This window comes from Triturus cristatus, chromosome 1_2 (genome assembly GCF_964204655.1).
Source record: "Triturus cristatus chromosome 1_2, aTriCri1.1, whole genome shotgun sequence".
NCBI lineage: Eukaryota > Metazoa > Chordata > Amphibia > Caudata > Salamandridae > Triturus > Triturus cristatus.
Genome location: NC_140580.1, coordinates 87,344,037 through 87,368,143, shown reverse-complemented (window position 1 = coordinate 87,368,143; position 24,107 = coordinate 87,344,037). Strand labels below are relative to the sequence as shown.

Below are 24,107 nucleotides of genomic sequence, written 5' to 3'. Positions count from 1 at the left end.
AGTCATCCTAATTTGTGGAGCGGGGCGGATGTCATTCTGCACGGCGGTGAGTCTCCATCAGCTCCCACCGCCACGGTGGTGGGCGCACTTTGGGCGGTCGGGAATGGGCCTATGTTTGTCCATACTAATTTGGCGGACGTGATGTCCGCTGCTGGCGGGCGAAAAAAGGCATTTTTCCACACCGCCAGTGCTGCGGTGGTCCCACCGCCCTACACCCTAATGGACCCCTCTGTCTTGCTGCAGATTCCTCACCAACCCTCCCCATTCTGTAATTGGTCCCAATCTCTTAATAGGATCCAAAGACTAGTAATCTGCACACTGGTCACCCCAATTTGCTTGGATCTCTGTGTCTGGGGGCACAGACAATCTTGAAAGCAACAGACACACGCAGGAGTGGCACCTATATAGGCCCCATACATGAATGAATGAAAGTTTTAAAAAGCGCATGAATGCCAAGGCTCTTAGTGATAGAGCTGCCTTTAAGATTGTACAGAGAGAGGCCACAGGCTTAAAACTTGGATACAATTAGCCATGTTTTTAAAGATTTTCTGAATGTCTGTCCGTTGGTTTGGGTCCTCAGTGTAAGAGGTAAGGTGTTTCACAGCCTACAGGCTGGATGGAAGAAGCCTCTACCACCCCATTTTACAGTCTTTGCCCTAGGGATGTCCAACTGACAAGCAGTAGATGATCTAAGGTTACGTCGTCGGACGTACCATCTGATGAATATGTTAAAATGAACAGGTCGGGCATTGTAGAGGGCCTTATGAACAATGCACAAGGACTTGGATTGAGCCCTCATCTGGACAGGCAGCCAAAGCAAATCTCAAATATTATGTGACACCGGACTGAATTTGGGGATTATGAGCAGTAAACGTGCTGCTGCATTTTGGAGTGACTTTTTTGCTCCCAGGTAGAGAGCGTTACAGTATAGTACCAAAGCTACGATCACTGCTTTCTGTAGATCCATCGGGATAATAGGAAAGACCTTTTCAAGAATCTTCAAAGTGTAGAAGCAGGAAGATGTAATGAGATTAACCTGGTCAGCTAAAGATAACTGATCATCTAAAATGACTCACAGGCTTTTTTACTTTCCTTACTAGGGATGGGCATGGTCCAGCGACATCTGACCACCAAGAACAGTCTCAGAATGAGGTGTTTCTACCGAATAGTAGCACCTCATTTTTTTTTGGTATTTTATTTTAAACAGTTTTCCTGCATTCATCTAATGATGTGGACTATACAGTTATTGAATTTCTTCGCCATGCTTGGATGATAGTGACACAATTATTTGTGTATTATCCGCGCAACAGATAGCGGTAAATCTTTGTGAGCGGATGAGTTTGGCCACTGGGGTAACATAAACTTTGAACAGGGTAGGAAATAACGAAGATCCCTGGGGCACCCCACATGGCAGAGCACAGGACTGGGATTTATGTCCCCCCAACATTACAGTTTGCTCTCTTTTTGATAGGAATGATCTAATAATATTCGATGCCCTACCTGTGATCACCATTTCGGATAATCACGGAATGAGTACTTGATGGTTTGCCATATCAAACGTGGCTGAGAGGTCTAGCAAAATGAGTACTGCCGTCCCTCCCCCGTCTACCTGGATACGGATCTCCTCAGTGGCTGAGATTAAGGATGACTCTGTGCAGAGTCGAGGCTGAAAGCCATGTTGTGATGAGTCCAATTTTTCATTTGACTCTAAGAAGTGTACCCGGTCTTCATTTAAGGCTTTTTCTAGGACTTTGGATGGAAACGGAAGACGAGACTGGCTGATAATGTTTAACCTCCAAAGGGTCTTGTGAAGGTTTTTTCAGGATAGGACATAATAGTGAATTTTTCCAGTTACTTGAGAAAGACTGTGAGTCAAGAATATTATTTAAAAGGGGTGCAAGATGGCATGCAATAATATTAGGGACCATGTGAAGTACCAACGCCAGACAGGGGTCCAATGGGGATCCGGATTTGGTTGATAGTGGAAGCCTCTCCACTCTTTCAGGTGTCAACTGATTGAACTTTTCTAGGAAAACCTGTGTAATTTCGGTATTATGATCCAGGCAAGCCTGCTCATCTGGATCATATCCATTTTGGTGACTTGAGAACTCTTTGTGCATGATTTTTACTTTATTATAGAAGAAATCTGCCACTTTATTGCAGAAATCTTGCTCCGGGGTGAACTGTTTGCTTTCATCAAAGTTTGATAGTGTGGTGACTATTTTAAAAAGCTCTCTAGCTGAATTTTTCACTGATCAGATGCTCTTGGTAAAGACATTTGATTTTGCTAAAACATTTGCCTCTTTATATTCTTCGATAATTCTTTTATAAGTATTTTTTTCCTCTAAGGAATAGTCTTTCCTCCATCTTCTTTCCAGAGCCCTACACTAATTCTTAAGTTCCTTCAGCTCAGCCTTGTACCACGGAGCTGATGGTTGGTTTCTACGACTTTGAATGTGTTTCACTTGGGCGAGCTTGGTGACCGCAGAGTCAATCCAACCTGCAACATTGAAGGCTGCTGAATCAGTGTCCATGTCTCGACATGGAGTGTAGGAGTGTTAAGCCATATCTCAGTCAAAAGTATTTATCTTTTGCCAAGGGCGTGTTATGACCGTATTCTCCATATTAGATGCTTTAGGGGGGTCTCTCCTGGGATATTTAATTCATTTCCAGAGCAGAACGTGGCAAGTTTCAGAGCCACACTGCATCAACTACAGGCGTGCAGGGGTACTGCTGAAAAGCTTCCGGATTTAGTTTAATGCCTTGGGAATATTCAAAAGGTTAGGAGGACTCTGCGGATAGCTAGAGTCTCTGCCAGAAAGAGGGTACTTGGAACAAACACACTGCTTTCGCTCAAGGAAGCTGGATAATGTTGACTCAAAAATTGGTTAAAAAAATCTTAGGATAATAACTTTGCCTATAGCCAAGAAAAACACGGATAATAGGCACCGACATGATGGAAAGGCAATCATATACAGTTATGTACTGAATCAAATATCGCCGCAAAGGCTAAAAAGTAAAACTGTTTTTATATTTTCTACCCGCATTCTATACCTTGAATGCTGCATTTTGTAGATTACTGAAACATGAACGGTTGATCATATTGGTATTGCATGCATTTGTATTGTATGCATTTGCCTTCATTTATATGACTTCTGCACTCTGTTATAAGGGTGAAACAATTAGAATAAGGAGTAGAACAAATGGGTTTCTGACAATGGCAGATTACAAACTAGGGATGGTGAGTGCCCTTGAATAGTTCTTTGCTATTAAGAATGAAGCAAAGGAAAAATACATCTGACTGGTATTCAACACAATTAGATTGCTTTCTCACTGTATATCATGTAGGTATATCAGAATACGTAATTCCTCTATAAATATGGTGTAGCCTTCTTATGTGTTTCTGTATTGTGGCATTTATCTAGAGCTTAATACCCCTGAAGATGCTGTGAAGTGATCTGGCTTGCATGGCAATAGCTTGGTGGACCTAGCTTGACCTATATTGGAAGTGTTGGATGAGGTTGCGTTTGGTTCAAAGACATGTTTCAAACATGTTGCATTTAATGTCCTTGCACATAAGCTTGAGGTGTTGTGGAGAGTATAATTGAGGCAGCTTCTCATACCAAGCATTTTTCGTGGGGTCAGTATACTAAGGTTGAGACTCTCATAGAGAGCATAACTTATGGTTAGACAGAGTCCTCCAGGGAGTTAGTTATATGGAGTACATTCAGAAAGGACCGCCACTGGAGGAACTTTTGAACAGCAAGGGAGTGTTAAGAGCAGGATCCAGCCAGAAGCATCAGAAGCCCAATACCTGGAGACACTGTTAATCAACCAGGGATTGTAAGATCGCAGTAGTTACGTCTAGGACTGGTGTACATCCTGGGCTCTGTTTATACAAAAACTCCGGTCTTGGGTTCCTTGGTGGCTTGTTTCTAAAATCTAAGGGGCAGATTTATGAGCCCCTTGCGCCACTTTTGCGTCACTTTTAACATGGGAAAAGTGACGCAAAAGTGGCGCAAGGGGCTCATAAATCTGCCCCTAAATGTTTAACTGGGATCTCTAGGTCTTGGTCTTACATCCTTGATGGCAGGATATGTTGCTGCATTCTGCTGACCCTTGCTGTGGCAGACACTCCACTTGTATTAAGTTTTATATCAGCATATTAAGTTGCTTTTTAAAACTTTATTTATTATTCTTTTCTATAGTAATGATACATCATCATATTAAGGTTGATGGCCTTGTTGAGCCCTGCCATCTAGGGCTATATGGTGTATTAACTTTATGTTGAATGCCTAAGAGACGTTCTCTCTGCTGTTTCGTGCTGCGCATGGGATCTAGCTATAGAGATGTTCTTCCTACTGGATGTAGAGTAGTCCTGTGGGGAGAAGAGGAGTTAAGCCATATAGGCACCTACAAAGCTCTAACCTAAACAGAGGGACAGCTGACTGCATTACACCAGAAGGGTGTGGGCAAGGTATTCAGAAAAGGTTCAGTAATCCAGATGGCAGCATGCTTAGGGCAAGGATACTGCAATATGAATGTGTTTGTGCCAAATGGGCAAGTTCACAGTTGGAGTAACAATCAATGTTGGTAACATGAGCAGGAGCCATGAAGCTTAATGAAGGTTTGGGTAGGGTCTACTTCTGTATATTTACAGCTCATAAGACTAAAGTATTGGTTTAGCTGACGACGAAGGCAGACCATCTTCAGCTTTAGCTGACGATGAAGGCGGAGCAGCTGACGACGCACAACGTGCAACAGAGCAGCGAGCTGCGAGCCGCAAGCACAGCAGGGAAAGATCGGGGGGAGAGGCGCTAGAACAAGACCGAATTTGGTTTACGGTCCACTCTGTTCCACGTCTGCTCCACGTCCCACTCGGCACCCTGCACTCCGCATTTAAAACATTACGGCCGCCGCACAGGAGGAGACTGGGCCGAGGCGGAGACCGTCAGTCCCACCCCTAGACAGCAGGGGTGCAATAGCTGGTTAGCTCGGCAGCCGCAGGTCAGCCCCAGGCTGTTTGGCCGCCTTTGGACACCCGAGGATTCGAGGGACTCGAGGTGAAGTAGCAGCAGAAGCGGGTAAGAGCAAGCAAGAGAGTGGACTTTGCAAGTAAGAAAGCGCGGCCGCCATTAGCGGCAGCCGCTGAGTGCGTGCCCGGTGAGTCTGCGGAAGTGGCCCAACTAGGTTGGGCGTGGCTTGCGGCTCTCTAGTGTGCCCTGCTCTCGGTTCTCCTGCTCCCTGGCTCCCTCTGTTCTTCTGTCTCCATCTCCCTGGTCCCTCTTTTGCCCAGCCTACTGCCTGCTTGCCCGCCAGTCTTTTGCCCAGCATACTGCCTGCTTGCCCACCAGTCATTTTCCTTCTGCTCCCGTGTTCTTTAGTGCCTTGCTAAAATGTACTGTTCCTTAACATCAATGCCTAATCTCTCCACTGTCAGTAGACTTCATCACCCGCAGTCAATCTTGAGCTGCATAGGGAGACCTTGGACTCCGGACTGGGAGTAGATACTTCACAGGCTTTAAGGCCATCTGAGGATAATCCACTGAACAAGAGACGCTCCAGCCATGAGTAAAGTATAGGGAGTTGCCTCAGCCCCACCCCTAGCTCAGGAGCTCAGGAGCCAATAGCCCTTCACTCAGCAAAATGGGCCCAAAAAGAAAGGGCCGATTGCATACGACCCCTGAGGAAATTGTCAGTAGTCATTCCTCCATCAAAAGGATTACAAGGTGCAAATCACTAACAGAAAGCTTAAACGAAATGATGCCTCAAGACGCCGAACAAAGGGGGTCGATCAGATACTTTTTCAAGAAAAACGGCACCCCCAGTATTGACAAGGGCACTATCAAGGGCTGGCAAGTGCACGTAGCCCAGGACAAACCATCCCATAGCTACAACCCGCGTATCACCCACGAGAGCAGTCCGACAAAGTTGAATGGACATCCCCAGGAGCATACCTTCACACTCAAGGGTGGTTCACCCCACTGCGCAGAGCCCAGCAATGAGCGGGAAACGGCTGACTCAACCTGCGGGCAACTGGCTTCAGTGCAGACCAGTGGATCACCTACTGAACAAACCCCTTTTCTACCCATAGACATAGACATGGTGCACGACTCCACAATCTGCAAGAACCATGAAACAGCTCTGTTCAAAGACGATCATGTGGCAGTGACAATGGTGCAAATCCATCAGTCTAAAGACCACGGTCTAGAGCTCCAGAATGTGGAGAGCACTGAGCCCCTACCAACACCTATGAGCTCACGGTCGTACTCAGCTGATTTGTGCCTAGAATCCCCAGTGGCAGGGGAGCTCACAGCTTCGTTCCTCCAAAATCTAGGCCAAAAGATCGAAAGAACTTTAGAATTAACCCCAAACCTGCTGGGGCTATTAGCGCCTCCATGGGTCTCCAACACAAAAGCACACCACTACACCCTCAAAGATAGAAAACACCCAGAACTGCAGAAATTAACCACGACTGAGTTTAACAGCGCTACCAACGGAGCCCTGCTGTGGCAGTCATCTAAGATGGAAATCCAATTGGATCTCCTGCAATCGATAGCAGGCCGTCTAGTCAACATAAGCTCCAGGGTGGAAGAACTAGAAAATAGAATCGCCCAGTACCTGGCCTCCAATCTGGGGGAATGTTCCTGCTCCTGCTCAATCCTTATGGAAAAATGGGCGTCTCTTCCCGAGGTCTTAGCGGGTATAGTAGAGATAGCCAAAGGAAGAAGGGAGTTGCCGGCTTTGAGCAACACGGACAATAGGGCGACGACTAACACCAATCTCCAGGTGGCGAGACAGACAGAAGTAGCCCTAAGCAGCCCGGAGACAACGGTCGGATCGGGCCAAAAAGTGGCACACAGGTTCGAGAATCCCACCTACAGATCCAACATCGTCCAGGGGACACAAAGCCCCAATAGTGGGGGAAGCAGAGGTAGCAACGTCCTGGCAACAAACTCGCAAGAACATCCTTCCAGCAAAACGGACATTCACAAACCTACTTTATCAAGTAGATCAAAAAAGAAGCTGAAGAAACAACTGAAAAAAGCTAAGAAAGAGACAATCACAGCTAGGGAAGACTGACTGCCAACCTCCACAAGGGGACGCCAAAACTAGTCAGCTCTATCCAATCTTCATTGCCAAAAATTGGGGCAAGAATGACTCTTCCATCGCCCCGCCTCCTGTAGACCAGCAAACGCAGCCAATTTTATCGAAGAACCCCAACGAGAAGCGCCAAAAGCCACTTGCAAGTTTAGGACGGCCCATAGGCAGCGAATCAATAGCGGGAACAAGTCCTGCACCCGCTGAAATAATCTCCAATTTTTTTTTTATACAAAATAATGGGGTAACCCTGTGTCCCTCAGAACCTGGGTATATGTATTATACGGATACAATGGTTCTGTCGGGGAATTACAATTGCTTTGGGATGTTCACAATATAAATGCATTACATGTAACATGTATCCATGATTTAGGATACATGTTAGAAATAATCTCCAAGCCAGCTATGGACACAACAACGTCGCAGCCAGATGGTTTAAAATCACCCCAGCAATGCCTCGAGCACGGGTCCGGCACCAGGAGCAAGCAAGACCGGAGTAAGACGCCCCAAGAAGGATACGCCATAAGCAAACAAGGAAGCACAAGCCCTAGACCAAGTTTGGCAGAGCTCGCCCTAGAAAGGGGAAAAGCGACCCAAACCCCGGGCACACCAACAAGCGTCCATGAGGTAGTACTCACCCCGAGATTCCACATCACGGGACAGCACGACATTCTCAACTAGAGCAACATTCTTCGCCTTTTTAAACACCTTGCCACCCTAGACCAGATACAAACTGGGGATCGAGAATGGGTGAGATTTCTGAGCATTAAGGGGGACACACATGGCGACTCAACAGTGGTGGGCCTGAAGCGAAAAGAAATACAACAAGCTGTCCTGAATAATTCCACACAACTCGCCGAGTGGGGCTTCGACATTCAGACTCTGTCACACCCAAAATACCCACACGTCTTAGCACTAGAAAATGGGGGCAAGGGCCCTTGGTCGGTATTGCATGGGACAAACAGCTCAGATTCCCCTGGCAGAAGTTGGACGAGAGTCAAGGACCCCATGGGCATCAGGATTTCATGCAGAAACAACCATCGGGTCATCTGCGCAACCCCACTCGTACCGGTCCAAATCGAAATTCCAAGAAGGTGGCAGCAGCAGCCCTAGCAGTGGGGACACCAGGCCCGGCAGGGGAAAGGCCAGGGGAGGAACACCTTCTAAGCAGCAATTAACCATAATCTCATGGAACATTGCAGGGTTCAGTAAAATCGGTGAAAATGAAAACTTGAAGCAGTTCCTGGAACTTGGAGACATACTCTGCTTCCAAGAGACTTGGGCTCTATCAAGCAATCCACTGGCAGGGTACCACAAACATTATGTTCCAGCAACAAAAAGGAATCCCTTCGGCCGGCCGTCTGGCGGTCTATCAGTTTTTATAAAACATGCAAGCTCCATAGCAGCAACAGACATCAATCTGAACTCATCCGGGTTGCAAGGTCTACAGATCGGAGGCCTGAATCTCAATTTACATCCAATGCGCCTCTTGTTAATAAATTGCTACATTAACCCGGCACAGACCACCAAGAAAGAACAGATGGGGGCATTGTCATGGAAATTAGATGATCTTTTAAATAAATATAAATCGCACCAGGTTATCCTAGTCGGGGACTTCAACTTGAAGCATCTTGATAAAGCCGAATCCCCCACTCAGGGACTGGGCCGGGCAGCTCCCCTTCATGACCTCCTCAACAATCACAAGCGGACCACAACCCACGTATTGAAAGAAGCACGCTCGATTTCCTGGCATCCTCAACCTACCGTCCGGGACATCTCAAGAATCGACTAAATTATGGTCAGTGAAGCAATGGCGGCCAGCATGGAAGACTTCGTAGTTAAAGATAGGACGGAAAACGATCACAGGCCACTAAGAGCGGTGTTCCAGCTGGAAGTACAGTCAGCTACCATTCTCCAAGTCATCAGAGAGTCAAGATTGGACGAAAAACATTGTGTCCTGAGGAGTATCAAATGGTCAAACAAGATAGACAAGAAGCTTCAAATCTGGTTGGATCAGAAACAGGAAGGGAGCCTATCAACGCTGCTCTAACTCATAAAAGACTGGGAGAACACTGTAGAGGACCAACAAGCGAGGATGGGTTACCCCCAGTTACAACACCCCAGGTCCAAAGGGCAACTAAATGTTGGAAGCAACAGCCTATTAAAGACATACGCAAAAGCAAATGGCTCCTGCGCAAGGCCCTCGCAACAAAGAAAAGAGGGGGCAGTCAAATGGAAGGCCCTCCAGTCTCATCACTGAGGGCAGCCCTAAGGAAGGAACTGTGGGAACACAAAAAAAACCCACACAGAGAGGGAATGGCTCAAAGTATTTTCTCTGCTCAAGCAGAAGAACCCATCAAGACTTTAGAGAGATATAAATCAGCTGAGCAGCAGAGGAGTCTTAAGAGAAAACGGAGTAGCAGAGCAAGGCTGGCTGATCCACGTGAAGCAATTATATTCAATCGACCCTGTAAACAAAGGCAGCTCAGAAGAGACCAGCCGTGGGGCGGGACAACTTCAGCAATTAAGTACAAAGCCAGAAGAAACGACTCGAAGCCCTGGCAACTCTACCATGGGTGAGAGGGCCAAGGCCGAGGTGTGCTGCATACCGCCAGTCCAGTTAAACCCTCAAATGATCATCAAGACCCTTAAAAACATGAAGAACGATCGGGCCCCCGGGCCCAATGGGATACCTGCACCGGTCCTTAAAAATGCCCTAGACTTCTGGGCAACAATTCTAACTCCCCTTTACAACTACACCTTTTCAACAGCTAAAACCCCAGATTCCTGGAGGGGCTCCATACTGGTCCATATTTATAAGAAAGGGGATCGTCTAAAGCCATCAAATTACAGGCTCATTGCCCTGCTTGATCTCGAAGCCAAGGCCTACGCCAGGCTCCTACTGAAGGATCTGGAGACCTAGGCTGCAGAAAAAAGCTTCATCCCCTTCTATCAGACCGGCTTTAGGTCACAGTCATCGACCATGGACAATGTACTGGCGCTAGCGCACCTATCAGCTCAGGTAGCAAAGTAGAAAAACCCACCACTCTTCTGCTGCTTCATCGATTATAGCACAGCCTTCGATAAAGTAGTCCGCAGAAGACTATGGTGGAAACTAGAAAACTGGGGCATTCCACCAAACCTCCTGAAGACAATAAGATCGCTATACGAGGACACTTGGGTGCGGGTTAAAACAAGCGCCTGCACAGTGTCACCCAAAATAACAATGAATAATGGGCTGAAAGAAGGATGCGTGCAGGCCCCCATCCTATTTAACTTGTACACTGCGGTTTTGGGGGACGCCCTGAAAGGAGCCAGTCTAGTAGCACCAAGACTAGGAAGCGTGAGGCTGCCGGTGTTACAATACGCCGATGACACAGCTATAATGGACCACACGAAGGTGGACCTACAAAGAGCACTAAACGCACTGAACCGCTTCAACAACGAGAACAACCAGACAGTTAACCAGGGGAAGACCAAGGTGGTCATGTTTGGGAGCTACAGACTGAAAAAGAAAGCACAGTGGCTAATGGGAAACCTGCAAATTAACACAGTGGCCTTGTATAACTATCTAGGGGTTTGGCTCACGGAACGGGCCAAGGCGAACGTTCACCTGAAACAGCAGTCCTCCAAGGCCAAAAAGGTCATACACCTACTAAAGCAACTTAACCAACACCTGTTAAGCCCATCTGCCGGTCCAATATTAACAGTCTCAAAAGGGAAATTGCTCCCAGCTATTAGTTATGGCCACTTGGCCTTTCCCGGGTCACAGGATACCCTCCTCAACTCAGCCCAAGCCAAAGGACATAAATCAGTGCTCCACATTCCGAGGTCAGCGAGAAAATCGAGGAGCTAGGCTAGGAGCTAGGCTTGGCGAGGCCAGATCTGACATGCCAGGGGGAAATCATTAAGCTCTATCTAAGGATTCTAAGGGCTCCAGCCGATTCTCTAAAACATCATTTGAGATTTATTTTCGAGGGGCCATGCTCGGCCTGGCACACCAGCCTTAGCAAAGCGATCAATATACTGAAGATTGAAGTAGAGAGTATACTGTTGCTGGAAATTCCACTGAATGCCTGGAAAAAGCCATAAACAGACAAGTGCGCAAAATATCTTTTGATCTTGATCTCAAATCTCTCTGCTCAAGCTTCCACTTAGACCCGCTGAACGATTCCTACATGGTAGGTAAAGCACAACCCTACCTAAGCTCTCACAAGGCAAGCCCGAAACAAAATCCTTTTCATGAGACTAAGCACACTAGGAATTGCTGATTTTAACCCTGTATGGTCCCGCAGGGGGGAAATCACAAATTGTAGACTGTGCTCATACACAAGGGAATCTTGGCTGCACCTCTTTTGCTGCTGCCCTAATCTCAACAACGAATGCCGCCGACTCCTGCGCCTGATTTGTATTACCCATGGAATAAAGTCCTGCACTGAAGCGTCAGCCTTGTGCTTTTCTACAACAACCACGATGACCCTAGCAAGACTGAGGAAATTCACGTATCAGATCAGGATTGCCCTGAAGGCTGCCAATGAACACAATCGAACCTCGGCGACGAGAACTGCAAAACCAGCGGAAGAAAGCAGTCGGGCCCTGAACAAGCACTGAGGCTCTTGCACCCCCTCACCCGCCCCAGCAAGACTGCGCTATCACATGGACTCTAATCGAAGTGCCAAGGTGAACTGTTTGTAAATTCTTTAAGCAGACTATTTTTATTGAACATTGGGGGCTTCACAAACTTGCGCAATCCATGTGCCGGCTGTATGAGTGGGCGCCGGGGGGTGGCACTTTTACCAAATACAAACTGAAGTTTTCACTATTTTTACTCTTTTATCTCTGTACATTTTGTTAGTTTTTACTATAATGATTTTAATTAATTGTACAGTTAATAAAATTCACTTGCCCATTCACTAGCTCATAAGTGAGGTGAGAAGTGTAAGAGCAATCTAAGTTAGTGACTAGTGCTGAAACTAAATTTTTCTTCTGGGGTGTGAGGGGCGCTCCTTATAGTCACACTTTTGTCAAAGTACAGCGCCTGCATCTTTACCTGTTCGACTGCCCGCACCCTGTATGGCCAACTCAGACCAATTCAAAAAGGAAAAAGTCCAAAATACTGGTCTGTATGATTTCCGTGCATTCCTTTCTTAAAAACTATTAAAAAAAGATGGATGTACACGGCGATAAAGGCCAGTTACACGTATAGGGGCTACGCAAAAATAAGGTCCTGTAGAAAGCCTACCAACCCACACAGACTGTTCTAATGCTTGAAACATGTTGACCTCAGATGTTTAGGGTCACTACTCCCCTATGAAATTGCACTTTTTTTAAGCCTGCCAATGGACCAATCATTAAAAAAGTAGTAGGATCCGGCAAGCAACTTCAAATTCTTCTCACAATCCCTAAATCCACATAGCCAAAGAACTCCACTTACAAACGTTTTGAGCCGGTTCCCCCCACACTAGGTGAGCGAAACAAGGGTCCGATGATGAAGCAAGCCATAGATGGTACCTGCGGGTGAGGGCCTATAAAATATTTCCCACAAGGGCACAGCTATTTTCACCGATTTACCTGGAAGAACAATTCTACACCCAAGTGAGATAGTGGCAACGCAACATTCTGTCTTGTGGATAGTAATAGGATCCAACAAAATAAGGTAACTCTCCTCAAGTATTGTTGTATATGAAAAGGGAACCTTACACATACTTCTCACTCCTCCTAATTGTTGTCCTCACTTATAGGTTAAACATAAATAATTCCTTATTTCACATTTGTCAGAACCTCGTTCAAGGGCTGCGGGGCAAGCAGCCGTGGGGACTGCAGCCTTTTACTGCTGACTTCCTGGGGCCCATCCTATTATAGATCCTGAAGAACTAGGCCAAGTACCCCATCAGCACTTGAGTGTCAGTAATAGCATGGATCGAGCAGTCCAAGGCTTCTCAGAGCGGAGGTGGATACAGGGGTGTGAACAGAGGTTCACAACTCAAAATACGCGCAGCAAAAGCAATAAATCATTGTATAGTTGACAGGGTTCTGTCTCATAACGCTTGGTAACTGTGACTCCTTTCCTACCTTGATGTGGCTCCTGTTTCCCTTCCTATCCTCCTTTCCCGTTAGTGTTTTTATGTTTAGTGTTTTTTTCATAAGACGGTTTGATCATATATACAGACTGATGTAATATGGCAGAGTGAAGCCATAAGAGCCGTACATTTGAATTTGAAATATGATTATATAGTTGAGTTCTATTGCAACACAACAAGACTAAACAGTGTTGTTGATGGGAGGAGGCCCTGTGATTGCTGGGGTGTGCCACCTGTTGTTACCTGTTACACCTACTGATACTGAAGAAACCATGTCACTGAACTGCTGATTTGTAAGTTGGTTCTTGAATACTTATCTACTGGCGCTGTTGGATAATTTGTATGATGGACTACTGTCTCTGGTTGTGCTTTATGTATAAAACTTCAATAAACAGATCAAACAAAAAAATGGAGAAAAAAAGCCATAAATCGTTGTCCAATCAAATACTTGTCTTTATGAAAAAAATAAGTATTTTATTTTACAGCTACAATCACAAAGCGAAATTCGCAAAAAACTACCACAGTCCCCTGAGTTCAGGGTTCTGGTTTTTCTTAGGCGGTTCCCTGAGTCTCACTCTCTCCTCGCTCTAGTGATAGCGATTAGTCCCCATTCATGATAGGTGACATTCAGGTGAAGCCCCACTAGTAGTTTGAGTCTCGGGAGTTCCACTACAACTCTGTACTAAAGTCAAAAGTGTTTCAACACCACAGCGCTATCTGGCAGGTAAGTTCCCCGAGCCGACTAGCCTGAAATCAGCCTTACCAACACCTGCATGATCTGAGCGACCGGACTCCATTAATGCACCCCCGCATTAAGCGCTGAAGCTGCAACTACTATCTCCGGTAAGCTCTCGGCACCTGGCCCTGGTGGGTTGCACTCGGCGGTCCTCAAGTTCCTCACACAGTCTTTCTGTAGTGAGTGAGGGTGAGGAAGTTGTGTGAAGGTCCTTCTTGCTAGGTCCCTGTGAACCTTGGCAAGTCCTTGAAGTTTATGTTGGGGATCGGATTCCATTTTAAGTGCCCACTCCTCTACCCTCTATTCCTCCAGAAAGGAGGAGCTCAAAGCGGATTGCCCCACAACACAGGTCATGGGAGTGATTAGGCGCTCACACCTGGATGTCAGCCACAGTGATATGCATATCAAAAGGTTGGCTCAGGGATTAAGCCCTACTCTTTATAATTCGCTTTTACACCCCATCTCCTTATTGAGACGTGTCCAGGCCCCTTCTTTATGACCTCACTCTGAATCAAATAGCAATCTTTGAAATGTACTTTTTCAGGCTGGCTCCCCCTCTCTCCAGTATGTTCCACTCAGCCTACAGGGATGTTGCAATACTAAAATCTGTCCTGGGATGGCATGTATTGTACTACTCACAGGCACATGCATATAACATAAACACACTGCACAGATCTACATTCTCCATGTACTGTACCACACATGCACTCAGCACATACATATTTTATGCACACACTGCACAGTACTGCATTATCCCTATATTGTACCACTCACAGGCACACATACACCCAGCAATTGTACACAACATACACACACTGCACAGATCTACATTCTTCATGTATTGTACCATTCACAGGCACACATACACCCAGCAGATGCATATAGCATGCACACACTGCACAGTACTGCATTATCCCTACATTGTAGCACTCACAGGCACACATACACCCAGAAAATGTACACCACATACATGCACTGCGCAGCACAACACCCTTCATGTACTGTACCACTCACAGACACACATACCCCAGCACATGTACATTAAACATATGTTACGCAGCACTACACACCAAACCAATGTAGGCTGATGGTGAGTTTAGCACACAGCAGCAGAACTTTAAATGTCCCAGGGACCACTGAGTCCGACACGGTAGCTTGGCGTGAGGCAGGTAGGCACGCCCGAGGCTATGTTTGAAGTAGTTGTGCAGCACACTCCCACTCTGACACAGTAAAGCACATGCAATAAGGAGACACCACTCTAATTTCATCTACAAAAACAAGTATCTTTACCTACTTCTTGTTAGGGTAGGTAACGTAGGATTCTCCCAGTATGCAGGGTAAATGGTTGGTAACCTCAGGTCAATACAAATAACATTTCTTAGGCAAATATTCAATACCTGCAATATTTCTTAGGCTGAGTTATGATATAGGCAACAACTCTCATGTGGTTATTCAGTGCAGGCAACATTTCCACTGCAGAGGTACAATATAGGCAACATCTACCTTGTAGAGATTTGGTACACTTTCAGGGAGGACAGAACAGGGGACAATTCTCAGGCAGATATGCAATCAATAGGGGCAACCCGTCTCCCGCAGACATCTGTTCAATATAGGTACCATGCCCCATGCACCTATGCACTACAGGAAATCAGGCTCACTTAGGTAGGTAACCAGATAACAAGGCCCCGTCACGTATAAGAGTCGGGTAGCAGTTCTATTGCTGATACACATTCATGACAGGTAACAATGCCCGGGCAGAGATTCAGTGTAGGCAGTATTCCTTAGGCAGGGACAGTCCCCAGACAGCTGCAACGCATGCCTGAGTCTTTTACCAGGTGTTTCAGGCCCCCGGAGCCCCTGGGGCTGCCCCTGTTGCTCACTCGACGGGGCCTCGGCGGGGGCGTCGGCCTCAGTTCCCTTCAACTCACCGCTCTGTCCTGGGGGAGAATGCGGGCCTCGCAGCAGCACCGGCCTTGGCAGGTGCAGGCCGCCTCCTCCCCGGTCAGCCCGCTACTTCCTGCACTAGGGGCTTGTACTGGGGGAGGCGGACTCTCGCCCAGCTCTCACCGCTTCTCAGGTCCCGGTCGGGGTCTGTCAGGGCTCCCGCTCTCCAAGGCGCTTCACTCTCTCCGAGGCCTGGGCAGGCTACGAGCTTCCTGCTCGACTCGGGGCCCAGGAACCAATCGGAGCGTGGCTTCCTGGGGGCGCGGCTGATGACGCGGCTGGCGCCCCGGTTGCCTGGAAATGCTCCCCTTCGTGCGCTTAGCTCAGTGTGGCCCTGACAGTAACCGCGGCGGCTCTCCCTTCGCTCCAGGTGCCGCGGCGGTGATCTTGGCCACAGCGTCTTCTTCCTGTGCGGCGCCTGGGCTGCGACGGTGACTTTTGCCACAATGTCTCCCTCCTGCCCGGCACCTGGGCTGCGGCAGTGATCTTGGCCACAGCGTTTGCATTTGAGATGAGTCTCGGGTCACAGCGGTGCTTCACTCCTGCCACAGCGCCTCAAAGCACCATCAGGACCTGGACACTCAGCAACGTGCTAACACAGCGCTTATCATTACTTGTAGGGGTGAGGCTAACCAACGCTACACTGGCACAGCGCTTGGGGGGGCAATGGCGAGCCCTGGTAGTACGGTGCTTTACAGTACCTCAAGGGGCGGGGCCCAGCAGCAGCACAGCGTTTCCCAGTCTCAGCGCTGGTAGTGAATGGCAGGGATTAGTTGTAGGTGAAGAGAGTATGATGGTCCTGGGCAGGCACACTGGAGCTGGTGCCCCTGGTTCCCCTCACACAGGGCAAGGTCAGCTGGCAGGCAGGGCAACTCATCTGACTTGGGGCAGCAGGTCCTAGGATCAGTCAGGCTCAGTAGTGTAGCAATCACCCTAGCGCAGCAGCCTTTACTCCAGCGGAGGGTCCCCAGGTCCAGTGGTGTAACTAACTTGTCAGGTTTTCCTCCTTTACTTTTATACCCCTAGGTCAGGTGACCTTACCAAAAAGGCCGCAAGTTCTGGCCCAACCTGGGGGGTTGGAAGGTTCTAGAAGGCTCTGGGGACTCTGTGGTGTCTGTCTATGGTGACAAGAGGAGGGACGGTCAAGGTTACAGTATCATTAAGTCCCAGCCTTATCCCAACTACTAGTGCGCAGATAGGGCAGTGGCCACACCGCAGTAGCAGGGGCCTGTGGCATCCATGTTGTTAGGAGAGAGCACCTGCACCTCAGCACTGTTCAGCAGCAGTAAGGCACCCAGAGTCCTATGTCCAACAAAAATGGCAGTTAGTAACAAGGTAAAAAGGGAAAAAAATGGAGGGGAAGACCACCCTAGGGGCGACAGGTCTAACAAGGGAGCCTGTAGGAATCACTTCAGTGACACGGGTAAAAAGCACTCCTACTGGTCACTGCACGGTATATTGACACTGCTGCGCTCCTGCTGTAGCCTTTCACCACCATGAGAGTAGTGCTTTGCGTTCCCCTCCCAGTCCAACAAGACCACAATCCATGAGACAGGCCTCTGGCATGGCGCACAATCATGATCCACGTTTACCTATGACAACTGAAATCAGGATTAGGGATCCAGTCATCAGTACAGGTGGGGCATTCTGGGCAGGGGTGCACGTCCATTACCATATAATAAAATCTTTTTAATAATTATTTTTAAAGAATAATAAACTGTAATCATTTTCTCTATAGTTTCCCATAGTGAGGTCTCTGCCTCGGTGGTGGTGATCTCCCTCTACATGTGCAAAGTTACTATTAGTCTAGAGACTGCCTCTATTCATCATGGTCCAACCCCTGGTCTCTTAGCCCTAGATAATCTGGCCCTACTGAAACTAGTCGACCCTAAGGAACCCGAGGGGCGTTGCTAGCAATTAGAGATTGCCATGCCCGTGACGCTTGGTATTCTTACGCCTCCGATGGTGGGGGCCGAACTATGCCCAGTCGCCTGCTTACCCACACCTCCTATGTGCGCTGAGAGCTCGTTTGCCAATATGGAGCCTAAACTTCCGATCCTCTTCTTGCCCAACCTGGAACTGACTTGTCACAACGCTTTCCGAATCAGATATCCCCGAAACTTATCTAAAAATGTGGCCAAAAACTTCAAACATAGACTACTTAAATCACATCCGGAAACCCTCTTCTCAGACCCCTACTTCTCGATCAGAAAGGGTGCTACCATAATTGACTTCATCTTCTACACTAAACGTCATGCTCAATGGCAGAAGGCCATTCACTCTCTGCTCAAGATCTCCACTTCCCTGAAAACGCCACATGGTCTTAGATTGATAGTGGGTGCCGCCCTCCGCGGGTTTCAGAGCTGAAGCCACCATCTCCATCTACAAAAATTGAACTATTCTTATACAAGCCCCCGACCGCAATCTAATGTTATTTGACACATTTTTCCCCACCATCTTGAATACAGTGGCTAGCCCACAGCGGAAGGGCAGGACCCCCAGTGGTCCCCCAGCACTCGCAGACTCTATCCCCTACCTCGACACCACCACCCGCTGATCCCACATCTGCATCGATGAACACCCCTCTTCCTACCTAACTCCTAATAACAACTCCCTCGCAATGCCCGCATTGAACGAGCTGCGCCAGTACAGTCATCTCGCGAACCCTCCCTCTCCCCCCCCTATGGTTAGCTAGCCCTAACCCCCACTAGCCCCATTGTGTACAACACCACCCTGATTCTCCCCAAGTCCCCTTCCTCCAACCTAACTCACACTCCCATTAGGCTCCCACCGGCCTCCATCCATCATTCCCCTCCTCCCCTATCCTACCCATCCTCCAGAGCTTGCAGCGCCACTGCCCAGAATCCCTCTCCTTTGGGCACATTCAGTCACCTACCTCCCTACCTTCCCCAAACCTCACTAGCTCCTCCCCTTCCATACCCTTTCCGAGCGTGCAGCTTCACTGCCCATAATCTTTTCCCGTTGGGCTCATCCAGTTGCCTACCGCCCTTCTTTCCCCTGACCTCACTAGCTCCTCCCCTAGCTTTTCCATTCCGAGCGGGCAGCTCCATTGTCCAGAATCTCTTCCCGCTGGACACATGCAGTCTCCACCCGCCCTACTTTCCTCTGACTTCACTAGCTCCCTCCCGCTCCAGGATCTCAGGGACCGTGCCTCCCAATCCCATCTACACACCTCACTGGAAGGCCGCCTGAGAGAGATAGCACTCTGCCTACAACAACTTAAGACAGAGGTCTGCAGTCTACTACATGTCACTAGGCCTTGTCTACAAACTCCAGTCCAAGCTCCACCACCACAAACAATCACCATCTCCGCTAGCTCCCTGATCGCCGGCTTTCCGGGCTCCCTCCCCCCTTGACGCACGGAGGTCACCGTCTCATGTCTCCCACATACCTCATAGGTGGGCCTCCGCTCCGCTCCCTAATGACCCTGCTCGCCCCTCCAGATGCAGAGCCTCCCTGTCTGATACAGATATTCATTCTCTCCTACATTCTGATGTTCCACTTCACCCACCCTCCATAGCAAACTTGCAACAAATTGAATCCATCCCCATGGATCCCTTCAGGGAACCTAGGCCTAACACCAGAACCTTAAATGAGAACAACCTCACGCGAGTCACCACCACGCTACCTGCTCCAACAGACGCCGTCATTAGTCTCAAATGCGTGCTCCTGAATTGTAGATCGGCAGCTAAACACGCTGCGGACATTGCCGACCTCACCCTGGCACAGGATCTTGACCTTGTAATGCTGATGGAAACCTTGCTTAATGACTCACCTACCCCCTTCCTGGACCTCTTAATACCTCCCAACTATGATATCATTGGGTTGGACAGATCCTTAGGGCAAGGTGGAGGCATTGCATGTTTACACCTGAGCAACCTTACAGTGAAGGTACTACAGACTGACCTTCTGCCGTCCTGTGAATACCTCTGCATTGAAGTGACTGGGGGCAACAATCACTCCTGCAAACTGCACACGTTTTACCACCCCCCTCATGACAACCTTCCCTTCACAGAACAGATCATGGACATTATTTCAGCCAATGTAGATTTCCACGGCTCCCAAATCTTCCTGGGAGATTTCAACCTCCATTGAAATGATGTAAACTATGTGGTGGTCAATAGCCTAAAATCCTTCCTTCTTGACCTCAACCTAATCCAAATCTGTGACAGCCCCACTCATATCAAAGGAGCTACCTTAGATCTCGTCATTGGTAAGCCCAACTCCATCCTCCTGGATTCTATCCTCCCGTGTGATTGGATAGATCACTATTGCATCACCTTCTGTATCCTGGATTTGGTAAGAACAAATAAACCCAGCCCAAGAACCCAAAACAGTTGAAAAGATGCCTACAGAACATCAACCTACATGATCTGACTGCTCTCTGTGATAACATCCTGCCCCCACCACCGAACATATCGGATGTCCACGACCTTACAGCCCATTATAATCATGCAATGCTGTATGTAGTAGACCCGGTCGCTCCACTACAGGTCAAAAGAATCTCCTCTAAACTCTCCAAACCATGGTTTACCGATAGTCTTAATTCAGAAAGAAGAAACCTAAGACTTGCTGAAAGGCTGTGGGTGTCCAATACATCCCTTGAGCATCTCTACCACCTAAGATCCCTGAGAAGCACCTATAATAAACGCATCAGATGCTCGAAGGACACCTTTTTCAGAACTCAGACCAAGCAAAAATCAGTCCAAAAAAACTGTTCAAACTCATCAAGTCCCAAGCCAATAGTCATCCGAACTCTGCATCACTGGGTCAAGGGATATTGCCCAACTGCAAAGAATTCGCAAATTACTTCACAGATAAGACCAGTAAGATTGAAACTGAATTACGATCGGCCTGTAACCACCTGTCGATCAGTCCACTAACCGCCCTGTGCCCACCTGGGAGGGGTTTCATGGTCCCGGCGCAACCGCACCTTCCCAAAAACAATGCCTCCTGGAGTCTCTTCCAAACCGTGGATGAATGCGCTATACGCAAAACGCTGTCGACTCTGAAGCCTTCCAACCACTACAATGACCCGTTGCCATCAAACCTTTTCCCAGAAGTTAGATCCTCCCTACTAACATTGTGGACTACAATAGTCAGTGCATCACTGCGGCAAGGGGCTATTCCAGACTGCCTAAAAAGGGGTCAAGTCACTCCGATTTTAAAGAAACCTACTGCGGATCCCTCGGACCTTCATAACTTCCGCCCAATCTCCAACATCCCCACCTTAGCAAAACTCCTGGAGAAATGTGTGCTTGCCCAACTCTGCAACCATATCGACCATTTCCAACTCCTGGACCAATGCCAATCTGGTTTCTGCTCAGGCCATAGCACAGAGTCGGCCCTAACGCACATTGTCGATGACGCATTAAGATTTCTGGACCACAGTGAGTCGTGCCTACTGATCCTTCTTGAACATTCGTCAGCATTTGACACTGTCAAACATGATACTCTAATTGACCTTCTGGAACACAGGATGGGGTTGTCTGGGCCTGTGCTTAATTGGTTCTCTTCATTCCTCCTGAATAGATCCCAATGCTTCAAGATGAACCAATCCCTGTCCCATCCTGCACCGATTTAGCTGGGGGTTCCCCAAGGTTCAGCACTCTCTCCCACGCTCTTTAGCTTGTTCATGGAGCCTCTAACAGAAATGTTGAAATCATCCAGCATTCACTATCACATGTATGTGGACGATACTCAATTATACCTGAAGATCGCCTCCCCTGAGGACATTCAGTCCCTCAACTCAGTCCTTCTGGAAACACAAAGCTGGCTGACACGTAACCACCTGAAACTAAATGCTCTAAAAACAGAATTCCTCCTTATCTCACCCTATAAGCAATCACCGGTCATTGAACAATGGTTGAATCAGCTTACGGCTCTTAACTGCAGACCTCACCTCGTGGACTCGGCATCCTCACTTGGTATCATACTAGACAAGAGTCTGAACATGCAAAAACACATCAGTTCCATCACCAAAGGAGCGAACTTCCAACTCAGCATCCTTAGGAATCTCAAACCCTATCTCCCTGCTCATGATCTAAAGGTTGCAGTGCAAGCATTGGTGATCGCAAAGCTGGACTATGGCAGTGCTACGCTGTGTGGCCTGCCCAGAGTGAAAACCGCTCACCTTAGTGTGACCTTCAATGCTGCGGCCAGGCTCGTAACTGGCACAAACAAATTCAACCACATCTCTCCGGACCTGCTAGTTCTGAAATGGCTCCCTTATGAAGCTCGAATAAAGCTGAAAATTGTATGCATGACACACAAAGCCATCCACCTCAAGACCCCGATGTACCTCGCTCAGAAACTGGAACTCTCATATGGTTCAAGAGCCTCCAGAAGTGCCAGCACCCTCTTACTCAAGCCACAAAAATTCAAGAAAAAAAAGACCTATAATCGAACATTTTCAGGTATGGCGCCACGGATCTGGAACTCTCTTCCCCCTAAAGTCAGGGTGATTCCTTCGACTGTCCTCTTCAAATCAGAAGTTAAAGAGGTCTTGATGAAGAAATATCTGCCTCAGTCTGCCTTCCCCACTTGACTCCCGGGCCATTCGACGCTGTTCTGTGTCCTAGATGCTAGGCTCTTGAGAATGTTGTACATTCTAAGTCTATGTACTTTTCGATATGTTGATTATTTGTGTTTGCATGTACTCGTCCTACTGCACAATCTGTAAACCGCTCTGATACCCTCGGTGGTCATGTTCGCGCTATATAATATGTTCTAAATAAATACACACTTGAATCCTGTAGTAGGAGTATCTACCCTCACGTTTGAGGGGGTGGAGGCATGTAACCCTACACTTTGGTGTAAATCTACACTTGGAAATGGTGACTACCAAAAATTGTAGAGTTCAACCAAGGTGTAGTAGTAAAAATACATATGAATAACTAGTTATACATGTGTATTTTAGCCTTTGTGACTAGGCCCATAAAATCTTCCACAACAGTACAAAGGTATTTTGAAGGTAGCTAAAAACCCGTCCTCCAGAACTTCTTACACTTTCAAATGGAAGAAGTTTTGCATCTGGTACATCCAAAAGAACATCGGCTCAACCAGATGCCAGGAAGTAGTGGTACTCCTGCATCTCCTATATGTGGCGAAAGCTGGGCTGTATTACCCTTCTATAAAGATAAACATTACAGCCATTACCTCTTACAGAACAAATCTTTTGCAAACCTCTTTTTAAGATCCCTGTTATAAGAGACTTTTAAAAGAAATTAGGCCCAGGAAGACAGTCTCCCACACCATGAACTTAATATGGTACTGTCAAAATGACTTGCCCTTAACAATGTACGTCCAGACGACCTAATTGTTTTCCTAGATTCCTGTGCATGCATGACGGTAGCTTGTGCAGACCCTATGTGCTTCTGCGTGAATGCGACACTGACCAATGCTAGTCTGTTTTTGCCAAAAAATACCTGTCTTATGTTAACATTCGTAGATTGGGGATCCATATAAGCAAATCTACTTAGTAAACTTGGGCAGATTTGCCAATTTGTCCAGCATACAAATATGTTTGTAGTTCATTATACAAATATATGAATATTTCCTCATTAAAATTACCCTATGTCCAAACAAAAAGTTTTGTTTGTTTAAATGTTGGCTATTCGTATTATGACTCGTCTTATTTACAAAAAAGGTATGAAGGAAAAATAGATTTATATTTACTGTTGTAAAAAATGGGGAAAGGCGTGGCGTGCCTTCTAGGTAAGGAAGGCAAAAAGCGAGCTACAGTTGCCTTTTTATAAGTTAAGACACCATGCCTTCACTTCTTTTCTTTTGAATGCTAGAAATAGAATTAAGGTAATATAGCACTAAATAATGGTGTATAGTAGGTAGAAGTGATGCAGATTAATTTGCGAATACTCATCTGATATTAGGGGAATCATTTAGTAGTGGGACAAGTATCAAGAACGTGGCAGGGATACAATTCAGTATAGAGTGAGTGCCCTTCTTCAACTTCTACATAATTTAAACCTGTTGCAGTGTTATCATAAGCATACCAGAGGTAGTGCCCCGTCTGTAGAAAGTTGTTTATGAAAATTGTTTTACAACAAAACATCTATAATACGCACATTCTAGTATCTGCAAAGTCATTTTGACTAACATGCCTATGAACCTTCTATTTCAGATCTTGAAGGTGTGTTTACCGAACCATCCCATTTATGTGACCTTTGCACTGTTATTTCCACCATCCTAAAGGAGATTTGTAAGCA

At 47.2% G+C, this 24,107-nt stretch overlaps 1 protein-coding gene across 1 annotated transcript in view; it reads left to right on the top strand.

The window, feature by feature from the left end:
* Positions 1-24,091, top strand: part of BTBD16 (BTB domain containing 16) — a 654,256-nt gene extending 630,165 nt beyond the window's left edge. Inside the window, exon 17 of the mRNA XM_085614582.1 lies at positions 24,023-24,091. Within this exon, the coding sequence (XP_085470708.1) occupies positions 24,023-24,091 (69 nt within the window). The remainder of the gene's footprint in view (positions 1-24,022) is intronic.
* The last annotated feature ends 16 nt before the right edge of the window (positions 24,092-24,107 follow it).